The sequence below is a fragment of the Lolium rigidum genome, chromosome 3, assembly GCF_022539505.1.
Source record: "Lolium rigidum isolate FL_2022 chromosome 3, APGP_CSIRO_Lrig_0.1, whole genome shotgun sequence".
In the NCBI taxonomy this organism is placed as follows: Eukaryota; Viridiplantae; Streptophyta; class Magnoliopsida; order Poales; family Poaceae; genus Lolium; species Lolium rigidum.
The window spans coordinates 365989335-366013554 of record NC_061510.1 but is presented as its reverse complement, the minus strand read 5'-3'; the positions used below and the strand labels follow the sequence as shown (position 1 = coordinate 366013554).

Here is a 24220-nt window from a genome sequence, read left to right as displayed (position 1 = left end):
AAAGTCGCGAATAATCTCTGAATGCCGCAAAACTCTGCGAAGGTAAGACCCCGGGATCCGTCCCGTGTGGTGTGGCATCGCCAAAGACTCGCGCTCGCTACTTTTTTCCACATCAACGGATGTGAAGAAATATCCCGGCGGACGCGCTGTGGACCCGATAACATTACTGGAATTCGGATCATGGTAAGTCCTTAAGCGGCACGTGACGAATTACGCCAGGTCCCGAGATCATGTCCAGGGACGTGATCTTGAAGTAGATTCTTGCAGGATTGCCACAAGAGCAGTTAACTGGTACCTGATCCGTCAGATGAACCAGCCCCATTTACCATTATCCCTGAACAACATAGATAGCAATGGCCTGGAGTCAATAAAACAAGGGGTTGCGCCCGAAAATATAGTCAAGTTCTTTATCGAGTAGTACAACTTGAGTCTATGCCCAGGTGCCAGCACCTGCCCATAGGCTCGGGGGCTACTCTTATCGAGAGTATTGTTCACCCTCTAGATAAGATACAAGAAAGAGGAAAAATTGTGGTGTCGATTAAAAGCAAGTTAAGCCTACACCCAAGTGCAAACACTTGGCTGTAGCCTCGGGGGCTACTCCCATCGGGAGCGCTGGCCGCGCACCCGATAGAAAAATAACTTCGACAACATCTATGGCAATCAAGGTTTGTAGACTCAACTCGATTCTACGACTCGAGTGGAGCCTACTCCCATCGGGAGCACATGGATTTCATCAAATCCTCCAGAAATATAGTTAAGTGATTCATCGAGTAGTACAACTTGAGTCTATGCCTAAGTGCAAGCATTTACCCATAGACTCGGGGGCTACTCCCATCGGGAGCGCTGCCGCGCACCCGATAGAAAAATAATTTCAAGAATCGTCGACATCATCTACACTACACATGATCTACGACATGGACCTCGCCTTTGGAGATGATTATGCTTGGAGTCTCTACGCAAGTCTTCGACTTCCCTAGACACTCGGGGGCTATTGACATGGGTATACCCTTCGGGTACCCATTATTGGTATACCTGGATCGGCTCGGCCCAATATGGAGAAGGTCCAACAAGGCAACCCGAAGAAGTAGTCGACTAGGACTCTTGTAAAACCCTAGGCTGGTTGCATATATAAAGCTAGCCAGGGCACCCGAAATAAGGGGGCCAAGAGATAGAGAACAGATAGACAGCATAGCTCCGCCTATGGCGGCACCATGTAAACACATCTATGATCATATACTGGATTGCTAGCAGCACGTAGGGATCCTCCACCGAGGGGACCCGAAGCTGGGTACGTCGTGTGCCTAATCTCGCTCCCGGAATCTCCATCGTCGCTCTCTCCCGAAACCCAAGTCTACAATACGTAGGCATTGGCGAGGTGATCCCTCGTCAGTCACCAAGAGAATATATTCCCCTTGAGCAGGGACACTATATCCATTCCAAGCGACTAAGAGGTAAATCTTCACATGTAATTGACGATCTCCGTCCTTTAGAAACTCTTGGTTCCTCACAAGACATGACGAAGGTTCCTCCATAGCCAACATGGGACTCCACGAGCAACCCGAACAGCGCCTCCGAGAAGGGGGATGAAGGATGACACCATAGCGATGCCGCTACATGAACAAGTAAAGTGGGTCTAGTGTTTCCCCCTTTGCTCCGGAGGACACATAATGGAAGGGTCGGGACGATGCCTTCAAGAAGGTGACGACAACCACATGCGTCGACATCGTCGCAACAATAGAGGGATTTCTCCCAACCTTCCATCATCCCCACAATACACTGCGGACACTAGGAACCAATAGCCAGACATCACCAATGAGAGGCCATCACACATGACACCGGTGAGGAAGGTGACGAACACCTTGAGCTCCACCCCGGCCAGCCCTAGGACTTTGCCGGTCTTCTTCCACTTCTCCGAGTTGGGAGGCAATCAGTACAAGCACAAGCACTGGATAGCCCAACCCATTGTTGAGCGCTAGAGAAGAGCCACCATGCGACCTACAATGCCCTGGTTGGGGCCACATCGAACCCAGATTGAGTTGGCCATGCACTGGACGGCGCCTGTTGCACCACAGCACCAGCTCCTCCCCATCGCGCCATCCCCTAGCGGGCGGTCCAGAACAGGCCTAGATTGACCCAGATCGGAACCCGCCGCTACAGGAGAAACCGCTACTCCGCTCCACAGGCCTTGCATGTGTGGCGCAAACAGCCTAGCGCCATTGGCTCGCCTACCCAGCCACACTGTCGTGCTCAACCGCAACTCTACCTTGCATGACCCGCATCCCCGTGCGAAGATGAGGAGTCGGGGGGTCCTCCACTCCCTCCGTCTTTGACGGTCGGGTGCCGCTGTTACCGGCAACGTCGGCCACCAGGGGAGCACCGTGGCGGCGGCTTTTGCTAGGGTTTGTAACGCCTCCAAATTTGCTTGCGCGAGTGACCCAGGATGCGAAGGGGGTTTCCAAAACATAGTCGCTCGCTTTCTGTGAGAGACACACTTGATATCCATCGTATATAGAAGTGAAGTATACATAATCAGTGGTAGACTTTCAATTGATTATGTTAAGAAATTCATCAAATTTGCATCGGTTGGATATGAGAACATTCAGAAATACTCCTGGCCGTAAGAATTAAGAAACGATTGAGGGTAATATTGTCCTGGTGCTACTAATAGTCTCTTTAGTCTCTTTTCGACTTGATAAAAAAAATAGCATATACAAAGAATGGATGTTAACGATATGGCCACCACCGTCACTACAACTACTACCTGGTTTCCCAGGTCCTGCCTGCCGCCGGTACAATATAGTATGCTAAATCATCAAGTCTGAAGAAGCTATTATAGCCACATGTTACGCCATGGACAGTAGTAAAAGCTAGAAATCCTACAGTGTCTTACTGTCTTGATTAGGGAGCTAATTATCACATTTGCCTCACACCCACGAACCATGAGACCTTTACCTCACATACACGAACCATGAGACATCAGACTCCTGCAAAAATAGTAGATAGCAGGTTTGGACGGGGACAATAAATGTCAAGAGCAGTAGAACCAGAGAAGATTAAGATTTTCACAGATGATGATCAGCAAAAATCACAAGACAAAAATCTAATAAAAACTTGTATCATCTGTTGCTAGTGCAATCTACTCCGTACTAAATATAAAAATAAACTGCACGGCATTGAATAGAAAGAGCAGAACAAAGTACAACGGAAAATAGACCAGGCTTTGACAGTTGGAACAGAACAAAGCCAGGGACCAAAATTTAATTTCAAAGAATTGGCAGGGGCCGCGCGGACGCGTACCCCCTCTAACACAAATTATGACGTTCACTCTCCCACTTGGGGAGATGATAAGCCAACGCGTCCACCAAGTGCAATGTGGACCATTGACCTAGGCCACGAACCTTCCTGATCGCTCGTTGACCCCGTCCAGGTAAGTATGTTGCAAGGTGGGCAGGGGGGCTCATTATATAGGCTCGTACCCTTGCGAATCAGCTTCAGGGAGCGAGGTGGGACTAAAACATCAGGAACGCTGCGTGCGCCGAATCGCTGCTGCGGCAGGAGCGCCCCTCAGCTGTTTGCTGGGCCGGTTGTTTTCTGGAGGCCCGTAGAGGTTCAGCCCTGCCCGTTTTACGAATTAGCAATGGCCCGTTCCTTTTGCAATGATCAAGTCAGTGTCTCCATTGTTCAGATGACCAGAAATCGCACTTCAGGGTCGTTCTCGTTCACTTCTTCTAGAACAGTATAGAAAAGTGAGCTATCATAACACGAGGATACAATCTCACATCCTCCTACCGTGCCATTTGCGATCTTGTACAGGCAACAGGTTGAATACTACAGGCCTCAGAAAAACGTTTTCGTGGCTCCTGCTCTCTCCCCTGCGGGCGACGACAGGGGCGGAAAACCCTAGCCCGTCCAACAGCCGCCACCCTCCTCCCCTCCCCTGCCGCCGCCGGCAGGAGCCGCCGGGCAAAGCTCGGGCGGTGCCGGCGGCGGCGGGATCTCCTCTTCTCGCGCGCTAGGGCGGCCTCGCGGGGCGGTCGCATCTGGTGGCGACGATCTTCTCCGCTCCTCTGACCGGCGGCGCAGCGAGGCTCGGCGGAGCTTCCTTGGTGAGCTTGGTGGCCTCCGGGCGGCGCATCGGCGGGGGATGCGTCGATGGAGGGCTTTTTCTGCCGGCGGCGCGCCGGCTCGGGCCCGATCTGGGCCTGCTGCGGGCCTGCGAGCTCAGGGCGGGTTTGGCTGGGCCAAGTCTGGGTTCTTGCGGTGGTGTCGTGTCCTGCATCGGTGGCAGGGCGCCCCCCTCCAAGGCCTCGACCTTCGGCGGCTCGGCGGCAGAGGGCGTGAGCCGGTTCTCCTCGCTGGTCGGCGTGGCGTCGGGCGGCAGGGTGCCTGCTTGCGGTGTGCCGGCCTGTGGCGGTCGGTGTGTGTGTGTGTGGTTGTGAGAGTCGTCTCCTCTTAACTCAGTCATCAGCCTGCAGGGGGTTGCCGCTGGGGCTGGCGAGTGCCATGGTTTCGCAGTGGCGGCCATGGTGGCGACGCGCTTCCCACTCGTGGACCGTCGTGGCTGGGTGTTGAGCCCCTCTGTCTTGCCATCAGCTGCAGAGGACGCTGCTTCCTTCTGTACTGGTGTGCCCTATGGTTCTGCAGATGGCGGCCATGGGTGCGGTCTCCTCTCCGATGCGAGGTGAGTCGTGGCAGCGGTGGTGGTGACTTCTTCTTGCCGGTTGCTGGGCTCCGGTGTCGGGTCCTTGTCGGAGCTTTGTGGCGCGTTGAGGGTGCTCTTTGCGAGAGTGCTCAATGGGTGTGTCTCTGCTTGGTGATGCCCTTCGACTCTAGCTGGCGACACACAGGCGTCGTGGCGTCGTCTCGGCCGCGTGCGACCCTTCGGCAACCCCCTCGACGCAGATGGTGTCGGTGCGTAGGGTGGTCTCGGATGCACGCTTCCCTTCGATTACGTCGACGGTGCAGTGTCGTTGCTAGGTCTCGGCGATCCAATGCCGTTCGATTACTCCGGCGAGGACTAGAGCTGTGGTGCCCCTCATGCGTATCCCTGGGCTCTTCCTTGTGATCGCTGTACTTGGGTTGCGATGAGTTCTCATCGGCCAACCGTCCCATAGGTTTGTGGGGTGGCCACTTTCTCCTCCTCGATCTGTGTGTTGTGTGTGTTTTTCTTTTTTCTTCTCCACCCTTGTAACCCCTGTGTACTCTGGTTCATTTGGACCCATCTTGTAGAGGCTGAAAAGCTTCATGGGCAACTTGACTGAATATATGTTCAGGCTGGCTTATGCCCGCCGTAATCACAGTCAAAAAAAAAAAACTACAGGCCACAGGTTGAAGATGCTAAACAGTCCAGACCGCAAGAGCATACATGCTTCAGTACCAGCTTCCGTGCCCAAAAAATTACAGATTAATTTGCATGAATTTATCTCAACCGCTTCGAATACAATCACACCTCTAGGCATATTTCTTCTTCTTATACGTGTTTTATTTTAAATCTAGTTTATTAAAAAAATGAAAATCCTGTCAATCTATTCATAATATCAGTAGCAGTTCAAACAACCTAAAAAATAATAGAAATTATAAATAGGCCATTAGACCATCTAGCGACGACTACAAATACTAGGGCGAGCCGATGGCATGCCATCGTCCTCACCCCTCCATCACCGAAGCCAGGGAAAACTTGTCGTAGTAGAGTTTGTTGTACTAGACAAACGAGAAGTCACCGTGCTAAGGCTCCAAAAGACCAGTGCACTAGGGCAACAACCATCGCCAATAATAACAGTTATAGATTGGAAGAGCAACCATCGCATTAATGATAATCGTAGATCGAAAGAGACTGACCTGAAACCACACTAATGAAAACGAAGACCAACCGGATCCCATGAGATCCGTCGGGCACAGCACTCACGTGCCCTCCGACGACACTCGACACATCACCCGAGCGAGGATAGATATGAAATGGAATTTTATGGAAATCTAGTCGATTTAGGATTTCTAGGAGTTTACCATATATATTTGAATAAAGAAAGCAAAGCATGCCATAAGACATACACATGGTAAATATGAATGCACAAGACTTTGAAGAACCAAAACAAGATACAATTTGGACAAAGCCAAATAAAACAAGAAATCACACTAGGCTTGGCAACCTGAATGATTTGTTTTTTGACACCACTTTGAGCACCAACAAATTTGACGAACACATTCCCAACATCATCCTTACAGCGAGAATAAATGTCATCAATTACGATAGTGTTCGATAAGGTATCAGTAGTGCATGAAGATAAGATGTGGCCCTTCTCACATCATATGTAGAAAGTTCTTCTCTTCTCACTTGATTTATCCACAATGGGAGAAATAACTTTATTCTTCTTAGTAAGTGACCTTTTTTCAACTCGAGGTTGAGCATGGCCTTGAACTTAAGGCCGCTTCCTGTGCTGCTTCTCACTAAGTGCCTTCTTCCTCAAAGGGCAAGATCAAACATGGTGTCCTTCAATTTTGCACTTGAAGTAAACAATCTTGGTCAGATATTTGACTTGTCGTTGGCCCTTCTTCTTCTTGTTAATCTTGGACTTCTTGTTGTTGGAGATAAATTCAAGTCCACTCTTGTCATTGGGGGATTGTTGTACACTCAACATATTGTCAAGTTTGGACTTTCCTTCATGACTCTTTACCAAATATTTCTTCAATAAAGTGACTTGGTGACAAGGTATTAACTTGTCAATGCCTACGGATTGTAGACTAGGGTTTAGCTGGAAGTAGAGGGCAAGTAGATCTCGAAGGTTCAGCCGGAAAAGTACTCGACTACTAGAAAACTAGGGTTGTGTTGACAATGAAATCGATCCCCTCTTTGTCCTTTGACTTCCCCTTATATAGGAGGCGGAGCCGAAGGTTTCGTGATGTACAAGTTACAGAAACCGGGAGACTCTTTGAGTTCGTCCCATTATAGTTACACGTCATTATTCCTAGTACAACTCTATCTTTCCAAACTATCTCTTCAATTGGGCTTCCGGGCTTCATAAACTTCGGGTCATGGGCCTTCAGTAAACCCCGGGTACCATCTTCGGCAGATCCATTGGGGATTGATACGCCTCCGACGTATCGATAATTTCTTATGTTCCATGCCATATTATTGATGATACCTACATGTTTTATGCACACTTTATGTCATATTCGTGCATTTTCTGGAACTAACCTATTAACAAGATGCCGAAGTGCCGGTTGTTGTTTTCTCGCTGTTTTGGTTTCGAAATCCTAGTAACGAAATATTCTCGGAATTGGACGAAATCAAGACCCGGGGGCCTATTTTGCCACGAACCTTCCGGAAGACCGAAAGGGATACGAAGTGGGGCGACGAGGCGCCGCCACCATAGGGCCGCGCGGCCAAGGGGGCCCGCGCCGCCCTATGGTGTGGGCCCCTCGTCAGCCCTCCGACTCTGCCCTTCCGCCTACTTAAAGCCTCCGTCGCGAAACCCCTGATGCGAAAAACCACGATACGAAAAACCTTCCAGAGACGCCGCCGCCGCCAATCCCATCTCGGGGGATTCTGGAGATCTCCTCCGGCACCCTGCCGGAGAGGGGATTCATCTCCCGGAGGACTCTACACCGCCATGGTCGCCTCCGGAGTGATGAGTGAGTAGTTCACCCCTGGACTATGGGTCCATAGCAGTAGCTAGATGGTTGTCTTCTCCTCATTGTGCTCCATATATGGGTCCATGGCCCAAAAATGACTAAGCACGTGGATCTTCCATACATCATAATTTGTGCCATTTAATATAAAAGTGTCATGGTGCACTAATCCTCTAGCCAACATCTTTACTCTCAAGGCGGTGAAGCCTAAAATGAGAGATGTTGCTCTGATACCAATTGAAAGGACACGGATGCCGCCTTGATGGGGTTGAATAGGCGGTTTAAAACTTTTACGATAATGGCGTGAACAAACTCGGAATAAAAATAGTGTTTAATTTGACAAGCAAAACACCTATATAACTAGGGTTCACCTATGTGCACCAAAACTTATGCTAAGCAATAGAAGAAACTACTCCTCCTGTTCCTAGATATAAGGTGTATAGTTTTTGGCACGAAAATTAAGGAGCGCATGTGGATATAAAACTACACAAGGTTTTGGCGGGATTGATCATGGATAATTGACATGATAAAATAGAGGATTTTTCAAAAGATAATGAAACACAATCAAATCCCTAAAAATATTCCGCACATGTTGTCCAACGCAATATACCTTATATTCTGAAGTCTTCTCTAAAAAACTATACACCTTATATCTAGGAACGTAAGGCCTATGTGATAGCAAGATATATAACTTCAAGCACAAAGGCTATTACAAATTGAAGTGCTTAAGTAAAGATCTCAGGTACATAAATAATAATGACACACAGAGACGATGATGTATCCTGAAGTTCACACTCTTAAGAGTGATACTCTTCGTTGGAGCGGTGTGAAAGCACAAGGCTCCCTAAATGCCATGAAGGCCTCACCGTATTCCCCTGAGCCTCCCCATGAAAAGGAAGCCCCTGATCCACTATGGAACATTGAGGGTGGTCACAGAACCCACACAAATCTTTGGGAGATATCCACAACTTAATTGGAGGCTCCCAAAAAATCGTCACAAAGGTCCCACACTTGAGGAGAATATCTGCAAGTTAATTGGGGGCCCAAAGAACACCACAAAGATCACTAAACCCTCTAGGGTCCATCCACCCCCAAGAGGAACAAGCTCTAGGTACAAACACCTAAGAGAAAGACTCACGAACTTTCACCTCCACGTATCATCACGGAGAACTCAAACCGATGCACCAAATGCAATGACAAGAACACAAGATGCAAACCTTCAGTCCCAAATTCCACCGAAGATAGAAAAGTTATTAGGGGAATAATAGAGGAAGAACAAAGAGGATAACACCAAATTCTCCAAGATCTATATCCAAAGGATTCCCTCACAAAGAGGAGATTTTGACTGGTCAATATGTGGATATAAATCTCCTCTATCCTTATCTCAAATAAATGCAAGAATTATTGGAGGGGAGGAAGATAGCAAGCTCAAATGGAGGTCAACAATGGGGGGAAATGAGCTCAAAAGTTGAGGGAACTTTGGGGAAGAAGACCCCCTTAAATAGGGAAAGAGAAATCTATCTGTTATGCACATATTCATTCATTACTGGTACTATGGTAGTTCCACCGACACTACCTACGCAGCGCGGGGACGGCTGGACAGGTATGGCGGAGACGATTAACTAGCCACGACACCAAAAATGAGGGCGATGTGGTAGGAACTGGCGGCACTGGACGAATTTGTAGGCGGGGGTGAAGGAAAGAAGGCCGACAACCATGGGAGCTTGGACAGGGGATTCGATGTGAGAAATAATGGGAGGAGAGATCAGGTGAAATCTCTAGACAGATGGTACAAGTCCATAGACAAAAAGAAAAGGAGGCTCACAGGTAACCCATGCGTGTAGATATAGGGTACATCACCGCTTTAACCGCCACATCGATCACAGACTGTATTGAGAGAAAAGAAAGAACCACACAAAGAGGATAATAAAACCAATCGACAGTCCATGCCAAACCAAGAATAAAGAGACAAAATGACCAGCGGACAGATCACATTGACAATCAAATGCATGCCCTCACATTGATGCACCTTTTTAGGACCATATAGTTGCTACATCCACACCAACAACACAAAAAAGAACACCACCTCCAGGCTCTAGGAAAGAAATGATGCAAATACATACACATGTCAACACCATATTAGCCTTAGACTACAAAGCAAACGGTACATATCATAAGCATACACATGAAATCCAAGATGAAAATCAATCCGGATAGAGAACCACGTGTTGCATCCTCGTTAACCCTCAGCCGATCTAAAAAAAAGTTCAAGAATCTGAGAAAATTGCGATCTCTTCAACTTTAAGAACTGTATGTATGTGTTCTATGTGACACAATATAAATAATATCTTATTTGGCATTTATGTTCAATTGAAAGCATTGGCCCGGTGCACGAAAATTGATCATCTTGTCGAAGCTAACTACAGATCTAGGTGGCTTGTAGACGATCTCATGTCCATGATAAATAAGTGGAGGCAACGTCTGAGCGGACCCTAACATCTGTACATGATATTGTGACATGCCTAGGTGACGAGCAGAGTCTCACATCGACACTACATAAGGAGACGCCAACATCGACCACGGACGAAGCCTCTGCACGATTTCATCCTCAATGTAGCATGGGGCCCACCGCCCTTGCTGTTGCTTCTGATGGTCAAGCGTAACCTTTCGAGCCCGGCCCTTTGCTGGGTCAAAGACGCCTATGTGGCTTACACCTTCAAGTAGTGCGTCGTGGTTGTGTGCCACGTCATCCTGACAAGCAAGTCCCATCCGATAGAGACGGTAAATTCTTAAGGGGCCAAAATTGGATACAAAGATGCTTAAAATAGGATAATATGGAAGGATTTCACATTATTGAATATATCCACACCTACATGCATATTATTCTTATATATACTTACTTTCAAATATTGTTCATTATAATTAGCGTATACCAAATAATCAACAGAGATGATTATTTAGCTTATTACGATGAACATGATATCTTATTTTTCATTTTAATAGTATATAATAAACAAATGTCCGTACTTACTTTTCCAGCGACTCAAGATAAATTCTATCCTATTCAAAGCATTGCTATTCAATTCAATGCATGAAGGAAAAAAAATCATCTCATCAAAAGTAGCTGCAAATTCAGGTGGCATGCATGCGATCTACTGCCGATGAACAAGCGAGTCCCATCTAATAGAAGCAAGAAGTTCCTAAGAGGGATAATAAAATTGGATACAAAATTGCTCAAATAGGGCATTATGGAAGAATTTTCACATAGTGGGCTAAACTGTGTCACAATATGGCAAAGAAAAAGGGTAAAAGAAAGTTGTGGCATAATTTATTATGGCAGTATTAATGACCACATATTTTTGTAGAGAGTACTACTATAGTACGTACTCCACGTAGCATATAGGAGTACTAGTACTGCTTAGCATTAATTAAAATTAAAGAATGGCCACTGATTTAAGAAGCGAACAGACAAGATAACCAGAGCAAGCTTCCGTGCCCAAAAAGTAACGACGAGATCTTAATTCCTTGTAGCCGTTGCAGCGGGATCCCATCCCCATTCTCACACCAACGGCTCTATTCCTTGTGCCCGCTCCACGTTGACCGTTCCGTCTCCACCTTTAAAACCTCCGCTCTCATCTCGCCCCAAATCCCCACTTCGCTCCTGCACACCCACAAACAGATCCATCCGCTTCCTCTCCGGCCACCGCCAAACCCACCCTACAGGAGAGAATCGGCGCCATGAACGACCTCATGACCAAGTCCTTCATGAGCTACGTCGACCTGAAGAAGGCGGCGATGAAGGACCTGGAGGCGGGGGGCGACGGGACCGAGCTCACGGAGGCGGGCGGCGCCACCGACGAGCGCCTCAAGGGCTTCTTCGTCGAGGTCGAGGTGGTCAAGGAGGAGATGTCCGCCATCCGCGACGCGCTCGCCCGCCTCCACGAGGCCAACGAGGAGGGCAAGTCGCTGCACCAGCCCGACGCGCTGCGCGCCCACCGCGGCCGCGTCAACGCCGACATCGTGGCCGTGCTCCGCCGCGCCCGCGAGATCCGCGTCAGGATCGAGGCCCTGGACCGCGCCAACGCCGCGCAGCGCAGGCTCTCCGCCGGCTGCGGCGAGGGCACCACGCTCGACCGCACCCGCACCTCCGTCACCGCCGGCCTCCGGAAGAGGCTCAAGGACATCATGCTCGACTTCCAGGCGCTGCGCCAGCGGATGATGGCCGAGTACAAGGACACCGTCGAGCGCCGCTACTACACGCTCACCGGGGAGGTCCCCGAGGACGAGGTCATCGACCGCATCATCTCCGAGGGCAAGGGCGAGGAGATCATGGGCGCCGCCGTCGCCGAGCACGGCAAGGGCGCCGTGCTCGCGGCGCTGCACGAGATCCAGGACCGCCACGACGCCGCGCGGGAGGTCGAGCGCAGCCTGCTCGAGCTCCACCAGGTGTTCCTCGACATGGCCGTCGTCGTCGAGTCGCAGGGGGAGAAGCTCGACGACATCGTCACCCACGTCGACAACGCCAGGGACTACGTCCACACAGGCAACAAGGAGCTCGGCAAGGCACGCGAGCACCAGCGCGGCAGCCGAAAGTGTCTCTGCATCGGAATCATCCTGCTGCTCCTCCTCATCCTCATCGTCATCGTCCCCATCGCAACCAGCCTCAAGAGATCCTAAATTCGTACTAATTCGCAACGAAGACCAACCACACCACCACCACCACCGAAACGTGTGACGATGATCATCTAGACACCTGCAGTTGTGTCTATGTTGTTTCGATTTTTTAGTACTCTGCTACTTAGTAGTAATTCGTTAATTTCTTTCTGCCCCGATGTTGTTCTGTGTATCGTCAGGATTTATCTGATGATGAATAGTAATACTATCATATATCTGTTCCGTTAATTCGCAGCCTTTAACTGCCGATTGATTCTTGAATCTGTACATGCGATGAGATTTGGTGCAAATCAATTGGTTGTATATTCTGAAGATATCTGATACATTGTTTGCGTGTGTGAATTTGTCATATGAGACCAAATGTTGATATGAGATTTGGTGAATCAAGGGTTGCCAATTGGATGATACATTATGTGCCTCTGTTAATTGTTAAGTGAGAATCAGGTTGCTGTATCTTCTGAATTCATGAGATGGATCTTCTGAACTCATGACTGCATTGTTCATACTTTCATTTGTGCTAATTAATTCAAAGAGAATCAATTAGCTGTATCTTCTGAACTCATGACTGCATTGTTCATACTACAGTTCACTTGTGCTAATTAATTCAAAGAGAATCAATTAGCTGTATCTTCTGAAGATATATGATATACACTGTTTGCGTGTGTGAATTTGTCATATGATCCGGGGCCAGCAGTACTTGCCAATTGGTGATATGAGATTTGGTGAACAAAGGGATGCCAATTGAGTACTTGCTAGTAGTATAAATGGTTCTATATGGGTCATTCTGTGCCTCATGAGATGGATCTTCTGTGTTGATTTGTTAAATGATGAGGAATTAGCATGCTGGCATCTGATGTTGTGATCTGATTGATATCATCTTAGATTCATTCGTCCCTCAATGCAATGGTCCTGCCTGCTCCAGGGTGATACATTCTTTGCCTATTTTAATTTGTCAGAATTGGCCGTATCTTCTGAACTCAAGACTCCATTACTTGATACTACAACAGTATGCATGTGTTGAGAATCAATTAGCAGTATGCATGTGTTAATTTGTTAAATGAGAATCAATTAGCTGTATCTTCTGAACTCATGAATGCATGGTTGATGCTTGACACATTGTTTGCATGCGTTAATATTTTGAATGATTGTAAAATAGTTTCTAGCTAGTATCTGAACTGGCGTTGTTCTCGTATTGATATCATCCTTACATTCGCACCTCAGTGCTGCTCCATGGCGAGGAGTTGATCTTCGCCATTCATGGCATGAAGGATTAGCATTTTTCAGATATTTGTGAGATATGGATTGTTGCTGCTGTACTTTGCAGGTGTATTGTGTTTGCTGCTGGCTCCAGAACGTCTGCGGTGTTAGTTTCAGAACATGGCTGCCTGATCACAAGATAGGCAAACAGGGTTTCAGCCTCAGGTATCCAGTTTGTTTGTGCTTCCGGAACATCCTTCAGGAGGGCGTTGTTGTTGTGTATCTGTACCGAGCCATCGGCCACACCTTGCTGTTGGGCAGAAGGACAGACAAAGAGAGATGTGAGATAGGTTGGATATTCATTCCAAGAACAAATGGAATTTTATCACTCGAGTGGATTCAGTTGAATACAATTATTTTGTCTGTGCTCTTGTCCCTGCAGTTGACAAGTGAACTGATTTACTGAAGTTGACTATGTATACTGTAGAACTGCTACTTTCTTTTCACTCTCTGATTTTCAGCTTGTGATAAGGTATTCTTATGATAGTAATACTTAACAGAAGTTCACAAGGAAGACTGATTTTGTGGATGATTAATCAGCACAAAATAAATGCAATATCTGCTTCATATCAAACTCATATCGGTAATTCTGTATCTGAATTTTTAGTCCTGTTTTATGTAGTGTTACAGGTAAAAACTAGATATAAGTGAACGTGAATCTGAACTTTTCTTGGAATACAGATGCAGCTATCTAGCATATTCACTTCCCTTGGCAGAAGTTTATGTTAATCAAGAAAAGGAACACTGATAGAATATTTTTTCTGGGGCCTGGAAATGGAACACAAAGAAACAGCAGTTCTACCCAAGCAGTTTGTCAAGTTTATGCTCTTGTTTATCGATCACAATGTTTTCCTACTTATGACCAGTGGAGAAGTGTTGCTACCAATCCTGCTGTTGAGGTAACAGTTGTCCATTAGTTACAACTCACATTTGTTTGGTGGGAAATTACAACTCAATTTCGGTGTCGATGTTCAGTGTGCGTTTAATACTGACAAATTGCTGCTGGATAAGAAATGTAGGTACATGATTGTCTTCAAAAATGAAATCTGATCCTGATATGGCGCATTTGCATCAAGCAGACTGATATATCAGGTAGTGCACCAAAATGTACCCTGCACTGAATGCTGATAGATTTTGTGCCTCATTTCTCCAAGTTCTCATATCAAATATTCTTATGTCACCCATAGCAACTGATGATGTAGCACTACAGCTGAGCTGGCATTCCTTCATCTTTGGATCCAAGTTCTTGACATTGCAAAGTTAACAATTTCAAAGCTGACTTACAAAAAGTGTCACAATTGCTTTCGGAGAAGTGCACAAGACATCACAGAGAAACCTACCCTTGAAGCACATGACCTGAGGTAAAACCCATATGTTATTAATAAATCAATGTATAGCAGGTACAAATATAATGCACCAAAAGCCACAACTCACAAGAAATTCAGGAAACAAAGAAAAAACAAGGTTTATACAGCACATGAACATAGGCATTTCTCGTCCATTATTTTGCGCAAAGGGAATGTCCAAAATGCCCCCAAGAGCTATGCTGAAAAACATTTAAACAGGTTATAGTGAAAGAGTAGAAAAAACCAAACATATTTTAATCGAAGAGGAGCAAACTTTATGAACCGTTTAACTTGCAGAACAGATATGTCCAACCTTGTAACTAGAACAATCTACTTGCCCTGCAAAGAAGTACAAAACCACATCACTAGAACCTGAAAAAATACATACGATTTTAATTCTGGTTTAGTCACCTTTTCTTCTTTTTTCATGGACTCCTCCAAACCCCTCCTGAATCTCTTACCGCTCCCTTTTGTGCCTGCAACATCAGGTGTATGAATCTCAATGATGTTTGGAAATGTGTTCAATAAAGGATTCAAACTATTTACGTCATGTGCAGCCCATCCCATTTGGACCTAGCAACGTCGTTCGAACGTAAGTGAAATTACATGGACAAATGAATACCATGAAAAAGTTGCTTGGATCATCTTCAAGTCCCATTGTCGTAGCTGACCCGGCATTGCGAGCAATAGTTGTCATAGAGTCCATCATTCCCTGCTTGGTGCAAATAAAAATGGTAGATAGCACATACATGAGGAACAAAGAGTTAGCTTCTCCTGAGTGGTACATGTGTGTAAGAATGAAAATTCTTCAGCAAAGATAGAAAAATGTTCCAATGTACTGAACAGACTGTTGTCAAATGCTGCCTTCATGGCAGTATGCCATGGGCACATAGCACTAAAATGTTAAACTTGTAGGAATGTAATGCCAGTTTTGTACACATCTAGGAGGAGACCAAAGAGGTAATACAATAAAACTACTGAACCAAAACTACCATCATTTTAGTTTCAATGGAACAAGTACTGAACAAATAGATAGGGCAGTCTGAGAAATCTGTACAGTGGCCAAAAAAGCACTTCCCGTTTCAGGTAGTACTTGAACAGGTAGATGGATCACTTCGTGTTGAGGTGCTTGTGCCTAAAATTAGTTGGGCATCGCTCGCAGCGCAGCGGAGGCCAAGGTTCGCCGCCGGAGCCTCGCCTATCCTGCGCCTCTGTTCCAATTTGGGATCTATGTGAAAGGGGACGTGAGAGTTAATCTTTTACTTAGACGAGCTTCTTTATGCAAATCTCAAAGGCGCGGAATCCATCCTGTACCTACGATTCTCATCCAACGGCTCGGCGAGATCCGGTGCAGCGCAACCCCTCGCCAAGAGCTACAAAGCCACCCAGAAAATCCCCTCCCACCCTCAAATCGGCAGCCCCCATCTCCCACAAACCCTAGCTGAGCTCCACACCGGCGGCGGCGAAGAAGAAGAAGCAAGATGATCTACGACGTGAACTCCCCCCTGTTCCGCTCCTTCCTCAGCCAGAAGGGCGGCCCGTCCTCCGACAAGAGGTAACCTCTTTCTTTCCCCTTCGCAACCCCGTCTCGATTCGGCTCCACCAGCGGTTCTTTCGTGCCGATTACTGCGATGTGAACGCCCTTAGAGAGGCTGTGTTTCTTTTCGATTTGTGCCGGATCTCTCGTCAAGAGACGTGTCCTAGCGTTTCGATTTGTTTGACATAGAAGTCGGTCTGAGGCCGTATGATTACGGGGCGTAAGTTCATTTCTGCAGTAAACATTTCGATTTGTTTGCCATAGAAGTGAAGGCGCGTTTGGGGATTGCTCGTATGCATGAAACAAACTGGTCATATCTGAAAACATGAAGAATTATATTGGATTCCTATATGAGAAATTGTTTTATTTGAGGATTTTTTTGCTGACCCGGAGGTTCAGTTACAATAATAGAGAGTAAAAGATGACACCAAAGTAGTTTTGCTGTCTTCAACCCTTTCCTGGAACTTGCGGTGTTTCTTAGCATACAGCACTTGTTTGGTTGCAGCAACTTATCATCTTGATGTCTGTATTAACCGTTTCCTGGAACTTGGGGTGTTTCTTAGCAGACAGCACTCTTTCGTTGCAGCAACTTATTATCTTGATGATTGCAGCACTTATAAAATTAGCTCGAAAACAGATACAACTGTTTGCAAAACATAATGTTGCTGTAATCGTGTTATATGAATATATTGTCCTAATTTAGATGGCAATTCTCCTAGCCCTAACTATGAGTTATTGAGTGCTCCTGTAGATACTTCCTCTGTTCTTTGAATGCAAAATGGCTGGCCATTCATAAATAACTTCATTGTTAGCCTGTTATATGAGGAAACTGCTGAGAGATCAAAAAACTTGTGTCTATGTTGTAGGGGCTGTATAAATGTCCTTTTCAGCTGTCTATTCTAAACGAGCCCACATGATAGTCTTGTGATTGATAGTGTTCATGACTACAAACATACAATGATACAGAACCATCTTGTATTCAGGAAACTGGATTTTTTCTTACTGATTGATCAGTCAAATAGCCTGTGTTCCCTAATCTTTTGCTGGGCTATGTTTAGGTGGTCCTTCAACATAATGGTTCATTGTTGAAACATGCATTTTATTTTGTTGAACTCCGAGGTATTGCTTTATTACCTTAGAATGCATGGTAACGAATGAAATTTGCTGTTTTCTATCCTGTCGTTTTAAGGCTTTTGTTTCTTTATTGTGTGTGCAAGCTTAATCTAGCGAATACCTTTGTTGTGTTTCCTGGGGCTTAACATGAAGCCAACGTGATGGCTACTGAATTCAAGTGTTACAAGTCTCTGAATTTGTGTTGTAGTTGTTATTGACCCTCCTGCCTTATTGATGACAGGAAAATGGAAGAGCAAAAGCCAAAGGACCAGAGGTTCAAGGCCAACGAGAACAAGCCTGTGATGAACGAATGAGTGCTATCTGAACAGTTTGCTGCTTTGCAAGGAATAGCTGCCAATCATGTGACTCCTACTATGTTAAAACCTATTCTGTGCTATCTAAGTTGTTTTAGCTGAACATTATGTGGAAATGGTAACTATTGGCACTTTTGTTGTGTGATCTGTTGTGGCATGGATATCATACCCTGTTGCTTGATGGCACCGTCTCTTGAGCTTTTTCATGCATGTCAATTGATTTTCCCTAGGATGTGCTGTGAGGCCCTTGGTCTCTTCTTCAGGATGATGGATTTACAGCATCGAAAAAAATTGCCTGCATTTAGATCACATCTTACAACATTCGAGTAACTTAATGTATGCTCCTGTCGTTGTGGAGTGACATATATTCCCTCCGTCCCATTATATAAGTTACTAGAAACAATTAACCCACATATTGGTTGGAATAACATCTTATATTACGGGAAGGAGGGAGTAATTATATAGATATAAACTTGTGATTAGGAATTGTTCTTCCATAAGTTGACTGCCAACCTGATTTAGTGTTATACTTGAGTTTGAAAATTGCAAAATAGAGTTGGTTTCAGAAACTTAGCCTGGAAAGAACATACAGACAAAAACACGAGAGGGATATAACATTTTATACAATGATGATTATTGCTGTAGGAAATGTTGCATTATACATTTCCCTGTGAAATAATATAAATAAAATAAAACTCCTTAAGATATATGTCGAAGCCTGATTATGAAGATCTATAAAATTCTCGTTTCTTAGAACTAGAAGCAAAGTTTTGAGAGTGAAATAGTACCCTTCGGATGATCTCTTGAAGGCGCCCCTAGAAAAGGGGTCCTCAGTTACTTGTCAAAGCTTAATGGTGGGGATGGATAAGTTCAAATGGGGATGCTTTTGGAGAATTTGTAATAGAGCCAGCACTAACGCGTGGGCAGATGAGGGAGTTTTTTACACCTGGAGGGGAGATCGTGATAAGCAATGTGGACGAGTTGATAGACTCTCACTATTACAAACTCATGGGACATGGCGGTTCCTCTATCATCTTGGGAGGAAGAAAACAAGATGGCATATACACATGACATCACACAAATAGCAGGATATTCAAAGTCAAATCGAATTGCAATGGGAGAGATTAAGCATGGTAGAGAGGCCCCCTTGGCAAGCAGATTGGCCCTATCGATCAAAGCCATGATTGCTAATTGCTCTAAGGTGAAGAAGAATAACCAAGGGATGCCAAAGATGGTTTGGACAAGATCATCAGATGGTCCGGTGAAGTTGAACACCGGTGTGGCAGTAAACCTCGACTCAAGGAGGGAAACTTGGGTTCTATGGTGAGAGATGCTAGTAGACAATTCCTAGCAACCTTGTAGAGATTGATGGAGTTATTGATGTAGCCATAGCTGAGGCATAAGCTTTGCGAGACGGGCTTCGCCTAGCAGAACAAATTGGATGCAAGAGGATCTATATCGAAGCAGACTATCTAGAGGTTGTAAATGCTCTATTTGAACTTATCAACCATAAGATAGTGGGAATGATCATTTTGGATGAAGATTGGCTAATCATGGCAAGATTTGAGTCGGCACGATTGGCCCATTGTGTGAAAGAAGCAAACAAGACATTCACACTTAGTTTCTAGTAGTATAGATGAGAATAATGTATGCTTCGATGAACCACCTGCGTTCATGTATTCACAACTTGTGGATGATGTAACCGATATTGCTTAATGAATAAAAGTTACAAATTTGCTAAAAAAAAGCAATATTACAAATTATATATATTTAAATTGATAGCTTCTGGTTTGTCTAAGTAATAAAATCAAGACAGATTTGCAATGTGTAATCTCCTCATATTGCTATAATAATAGGAAAACAAGCCGCGAGGTTCCACAAACGATAAATAATCTTCTGTGTCAACTATAAATTTAGTCCAAAGTTAATATTTTAGAGAAAGACGTGAACATTGCGATACCAAACCAACATCGACAAATTCATCATAAAATATATTTTCATAATATATTTATTTAATATTGTAGATAATGATATTTTTCTTTTATATATTTAGTCAAGCTAAGGAATAGTTTGATGTTTGACTAAATTATGCGTCTTACTTATTGAAAGGGGGTTGTAAAACCAAATATACAAAGAGTAAAATTTGTCTATATGTGTGATTGTATCCGAACTGTTCGAATACAAATGAATTTCTATTTTTTTGTATGCATTTTGAATTTTTGGCCACGAAGCAGGGTTGCTCTTGCCATCTGGACTGTTCGCTTCGTCAATATGTGGCCAGTGGCACTGACTAGCCAGCTGTTAGGATAGCTCACTTCTGTACTAGAAAATTTTGTAAGTGGGGTGCCCGTGCAAGATCATTTGAAAAAAAACAGAAGTAAGAACGGGCCATAGTTAATTCGTAAAACGGGCAGGCCTGAACCTTTGTGGGCCTCCAGAAAATAACTGGCCCAGCAAACAGCTGAGGGGCTCCTGCCGCACCAGCGATTCGGGGCACGCAGCGTTCCTGATGTTTTAGTCCCACCTCGCTCCCTGAAGTTTATTCACAAGGGTACGAGCCTATATAATCAGCCCCCCTGCCCACCTTGCAACATACTTACCTGGACGGGGTCTACGAGCGATCAAGAAGGCTCGTGGCCTAGGTCAATGATCCACATTGCACTTGGTGGACGCGTTGGCTTATCATCTCCCCAAGTGGGAGAGTGAACGTCATAATTTGTGGTAGAGGGGGTACGCGTTCGCGCGGCCCCTGCCAATGCTTTGAAATTAAATTTTTGTCCCTGTCTTTGCTTGTTCTGAACAGCCGGAACTTAGTTGGGAAACTGTAACCCTGACATTCAGCTCCTTCGGAAATTCTCTTTCGGTCCTTGCTCTCTGGTTCTGTTCCAGGCCTTGCAGTATATTCTAGCACTACCTCGGCAGAAGGAGTATTTAAAATAATGCGTCTTGGTTTGCAAAGTAAAAATTTAGCACCAACTAAATACAGTAAAATAGTGTATCTGCTTAATATGAATATCATTTGGACAAATATGCATGTAATCTCTATTCTGTTATAGGTCTGATATTAACAAACTTGAATCTGAACTTCTAAATCAGGATACGTAGCCTCTTTTTTTTGCAAGGAAAGATCAGATATATTAAAACACGGTTCTTACAGGAAGATCTAGAAAAACAACAAAATTACAAGATGGTCCAGCTAGATCTTGAGGACGTTGACGATGAAAAACACGTGCCGTTGGCACGCCGCTGCTACTCCTCCCATGACGCCCTAGATCGGACGGAGTCCCTCTGCGGACGGGAAATCGACGATCCTCGACTCCAAAGAGCCTCCACCCTGCATTGTCATCACCATCGTCGTGCTTCACAACATCTTCACCTGTTAGGATAGTTCACCGAGCCGCGCCGCCGAAGAGGACGACATCCACCTCAAAACGCCACCCCAACCGCGCCGCCTCTTCAATGCCACCAGAGGGATGCCTACTGAAGCCTACACTGTGCACACGGCGAGATTCGGGGTTCCGCCACCCTCCCGTCGTCGAAGCGGCTGGCAGAGGGAGGGGAACCAACGAATCGTCGCCGGCGAGATGGTTTGACCGGGCAGATTCACAAATCGCCTCTCTGCTTACTGGAGTGAGAGAGAGGAGTATTTGATTGACCGCTATGATCAATGTAGCTACCTAGCATCTTCACAAGGAAGGATTCTGTTAAGTAAAAGACAATGGTACTAGCCCGTAGTATAGATCGTATAGTTAAGATTTTTTGTTTCAAGAAAAGAGGTGGACCGATTTACTGAAGTTGATCCACCAAATTGGTGTCGATGTAACAACTGTCCCTTAAGGCCTCGTTCGGTACAAGGTGTTAGTGCTATGTTGTACCGTGTGTTTATGAACACATTCTATCCTTCTCGGGCTTCTTTCGTTTTGCTTCAAAATGTATGATAGAGGATGTTTATCATCCTGAACTGGGATTTGTACAAATAAACTCAAATTTCAGTATGCGTAATCTTTCCTCTTACGAAAAGTTGGTAGCATAGAAGATGATTCTTTTCTCCCCTCTTAAAAAAATATTACTACACCACTGTCGTGTAATGTTTCACGAACGCAAGCAACTTTCCATTCAGACTTTCCATGATATACATGCACATAAAAATTTGTTAGAATTTTTAATAATTAGAAATATTTTTTTGGTGGAGGGAGCCGAGAGCATTGTTCTGTTTTTACCTTCTCCACGTGAACATTCTGGAACCGGCTCTAGTTCTGCTTTTGTGGAGACCTGCTGTATCTAGGCACTTGGACGGCCACATGGCCGCCCGCTTGGATCTGTGGCAGCGCAGCAGGCGTGCATCGCCCAAAATGGCCGAGCAGCGCACGAGGTCGAGCCTTCGTTCAAAATCGACCAACTGCTGTTTCGCCCAAAATCGACCAACTGCTGTTTCGTTCTCTTGTCAGTTCATCACAGCTCAAGGGCAGCAAACGCAGCGCAAAGCTACGCTCCATGTTGTCTCGGATTGTCTGAACCAAACAGCCACGGTAGAAACCGCACGGCAGGGCAGGGCAGCCACGGCTCTTGGTGGATCGCTGGCGGTGAGCCGTCGCCAGCAGCACGGCATGTGGTGGCCACGAAAAACCATCGGCGCACCGGCATAGAAGATGATATTGTGCGAAACTCAAAACTAATCCATATGCATCCGGTATGTACGAAACATACTTCAAAAAGTTAAAAAAAATTAGGAAAATAATTTTATATGTACAGGCATATGTTCTATGTGTGCACGTAAAGTTTCACATAAAGCCGATAATTTTTATGTCTTGTGTAAAAAGGACAAAAAAATTGTCTCGAGGAATAGACTATTTTAGCAGAAAAAATGATCTTTTTTTTATAGAGAGCAGAAAACATGTTAGTTTTTGTGAAACAAGTTTGTGAACATGTAACATGTCAAGATCTACACAAGATATTTTTCGTATTTTTTGACATTTTTAAATATGTTTAAAATGCATTCTAAATAAGAGTTGTAGATGCACCCGAGTGCAGAAACACCCAATGATATTGTTCCCTTTTCTCGTCTTAAGAGAATATCACTGCACCATTGTCGAGTAATATTTCACGAAAGCAAGTATTTTTTTCTTCAAATTTTCCATTCCATCGGCGTGGTAAAAACCGGTGCCGTCCTGGCCCGGATTTGGAGAACTCGAGAGAGGGGCCGGGTAGCGGCTAGGGGTTCTGGTTCAGAATGTATAAATGAATTGCTTGGAATTCCGATAACCTCTTTATGTTGCCTCAACAAAATGGTTTTTGTAATTTGAAAAATCTCACGAAAATGGTTGGCAGCATAGAATAGAAAGCCAAGTTGTTTACATCCAAACTTTGCATCCAGCCGGTGTGGTAGAAACCAGTATTGTTCTCTTCTCCTACCTTCTTCCGTTTGATGAACATTCTGGAGCCGGCTATAGTTCTCCTTTTGCTTTGGAAAACACTTGAAATCCGCCGACCGATCGAGGCCGTGCAATCGGTCGTTGCTTTCGCGCGGGCTGACGTATGCTTGAGACGGTCACATGCTTTGCACTGCACGCTCCCGCTACTTTTACGCCCCATTTCCCGTCGCTATCAGTACAGCCGTACAGGATCTCCCGTTGCTTTTAGGCGCCTCTTTCCTCACAATTCCTCAAGCAAGTGGATTAATGGCCTGTTCCCCGCACAGGCTGCCTTTTGTTACAGCTTTTGGAACTGCTAGCGCGTTGAGGCATAAGCCCCGCTGTCCCTACATGTGTAGTGAAGATAGGAGCACCATTACATAAAACAGGTGCTAATAAGAAGACTTACGACTTGAAATTTTGTACATGTTTTAGTAGTTTGTTCTCTGTTGGCATGGTGCGGCGGAGAAAAGGTGGCACGGAGAGGGGCAGCAGGCACGCCGCGGGTCGTCTAAGCCTAGGAGTGGAGGAACTTCGTGGCGCCGAAGCCATCCACCAAGCTGCGGTTCATGGCGAGCCTGAGCATGAATTGGCCGTTGCGCCGTACCTAAGCCATTTTTTTGTTGTAATTAATCATTTTTGAATTTTGTCAAAAAATAGTTCGTGATTTGTTTTAATTAAATATTTAGCAAATTAATTGGTGCTTGGCCACGCTTTGCATTGTTTGCAAACATATGGATTTTTGTTGTAATCATTTGTAACTTTTTGTGAAAATAGCTAGTGATTTTTGTTGTAATTAAATATTTAGCAAATTAATTGGTGCTTGGCCACTTTTGCATTGTTTGCGAACATATGGATTTTGTTGTAATCATTTGTAACTTTTGTGAAAATAGCTACTGATTTTTGTTGTAATTCAGTATGTAGCTAATTAATTGGTGCTTG

General features: G+C 45.3%; 2 protein-coding genes and 2 non-coding genes across 4 annotated transcripts; 3 read left to right on the top strand and 1 right to left on the bottom strand.

Annotated features, from left to right (window-relative positions):
- Nucleotides 1-3274: 3274 nt before the first annotated feature.
- On the bottom strand, nt 3275-3435 carry LOC124705012. The gene has a single exon (XR_007003862.1). It is a non-coding gene; the product is annotated as a U1 spliceosomal RNA (small nuclear RNA).
- A 7929-nt stretch (nt 3436-11364) lies between these two features.
- On the top strand, nt 11365-12303 carry LOC124700480 (syntaxin-related protein KNOLLE-like). Its single transcript, XM_047232603.1, has one exon. The coding sequence runs from the start codon at nt 11365-11367 to the stop codon at nt 12301-12303; it is 939 nt and encodes a 312-aa protein (XP_047088559.1).
- Nucleotides 12304-16308: 4005 nt separating this feature from the next.
- Nucleotides 16309-18006, top strand: LOC124704232 (wound-induced basic protein-like). The gene is made up of 2 exons (XM_047236474.1): nt 16309-16458; nt 17795-18006. The coding sequence occupies exons 1-2, from the start codon at nt 16385-16387 to the stop codon at nt 17865-17867; spliced, it is 147 nt and encodes a 48-aa protein (XP_047092430.1). The 5' UTR covers nt 16309-16384; the 3' UTR covers nt 17868-18006.
- A 2453-nt stretch (nt 18007-20459) lies between these two features.
- Nucleotides 20460-20620, top strand: LOC124704941. Its single transcript, XR_007003801.1, has one exon. It is a non-coding gene; the product is annotated as a U1 spliceosomal RNA (small nuclear RNA).
- Nucleotides 20621-24220: the final 3600 nt, after the last annotated feature.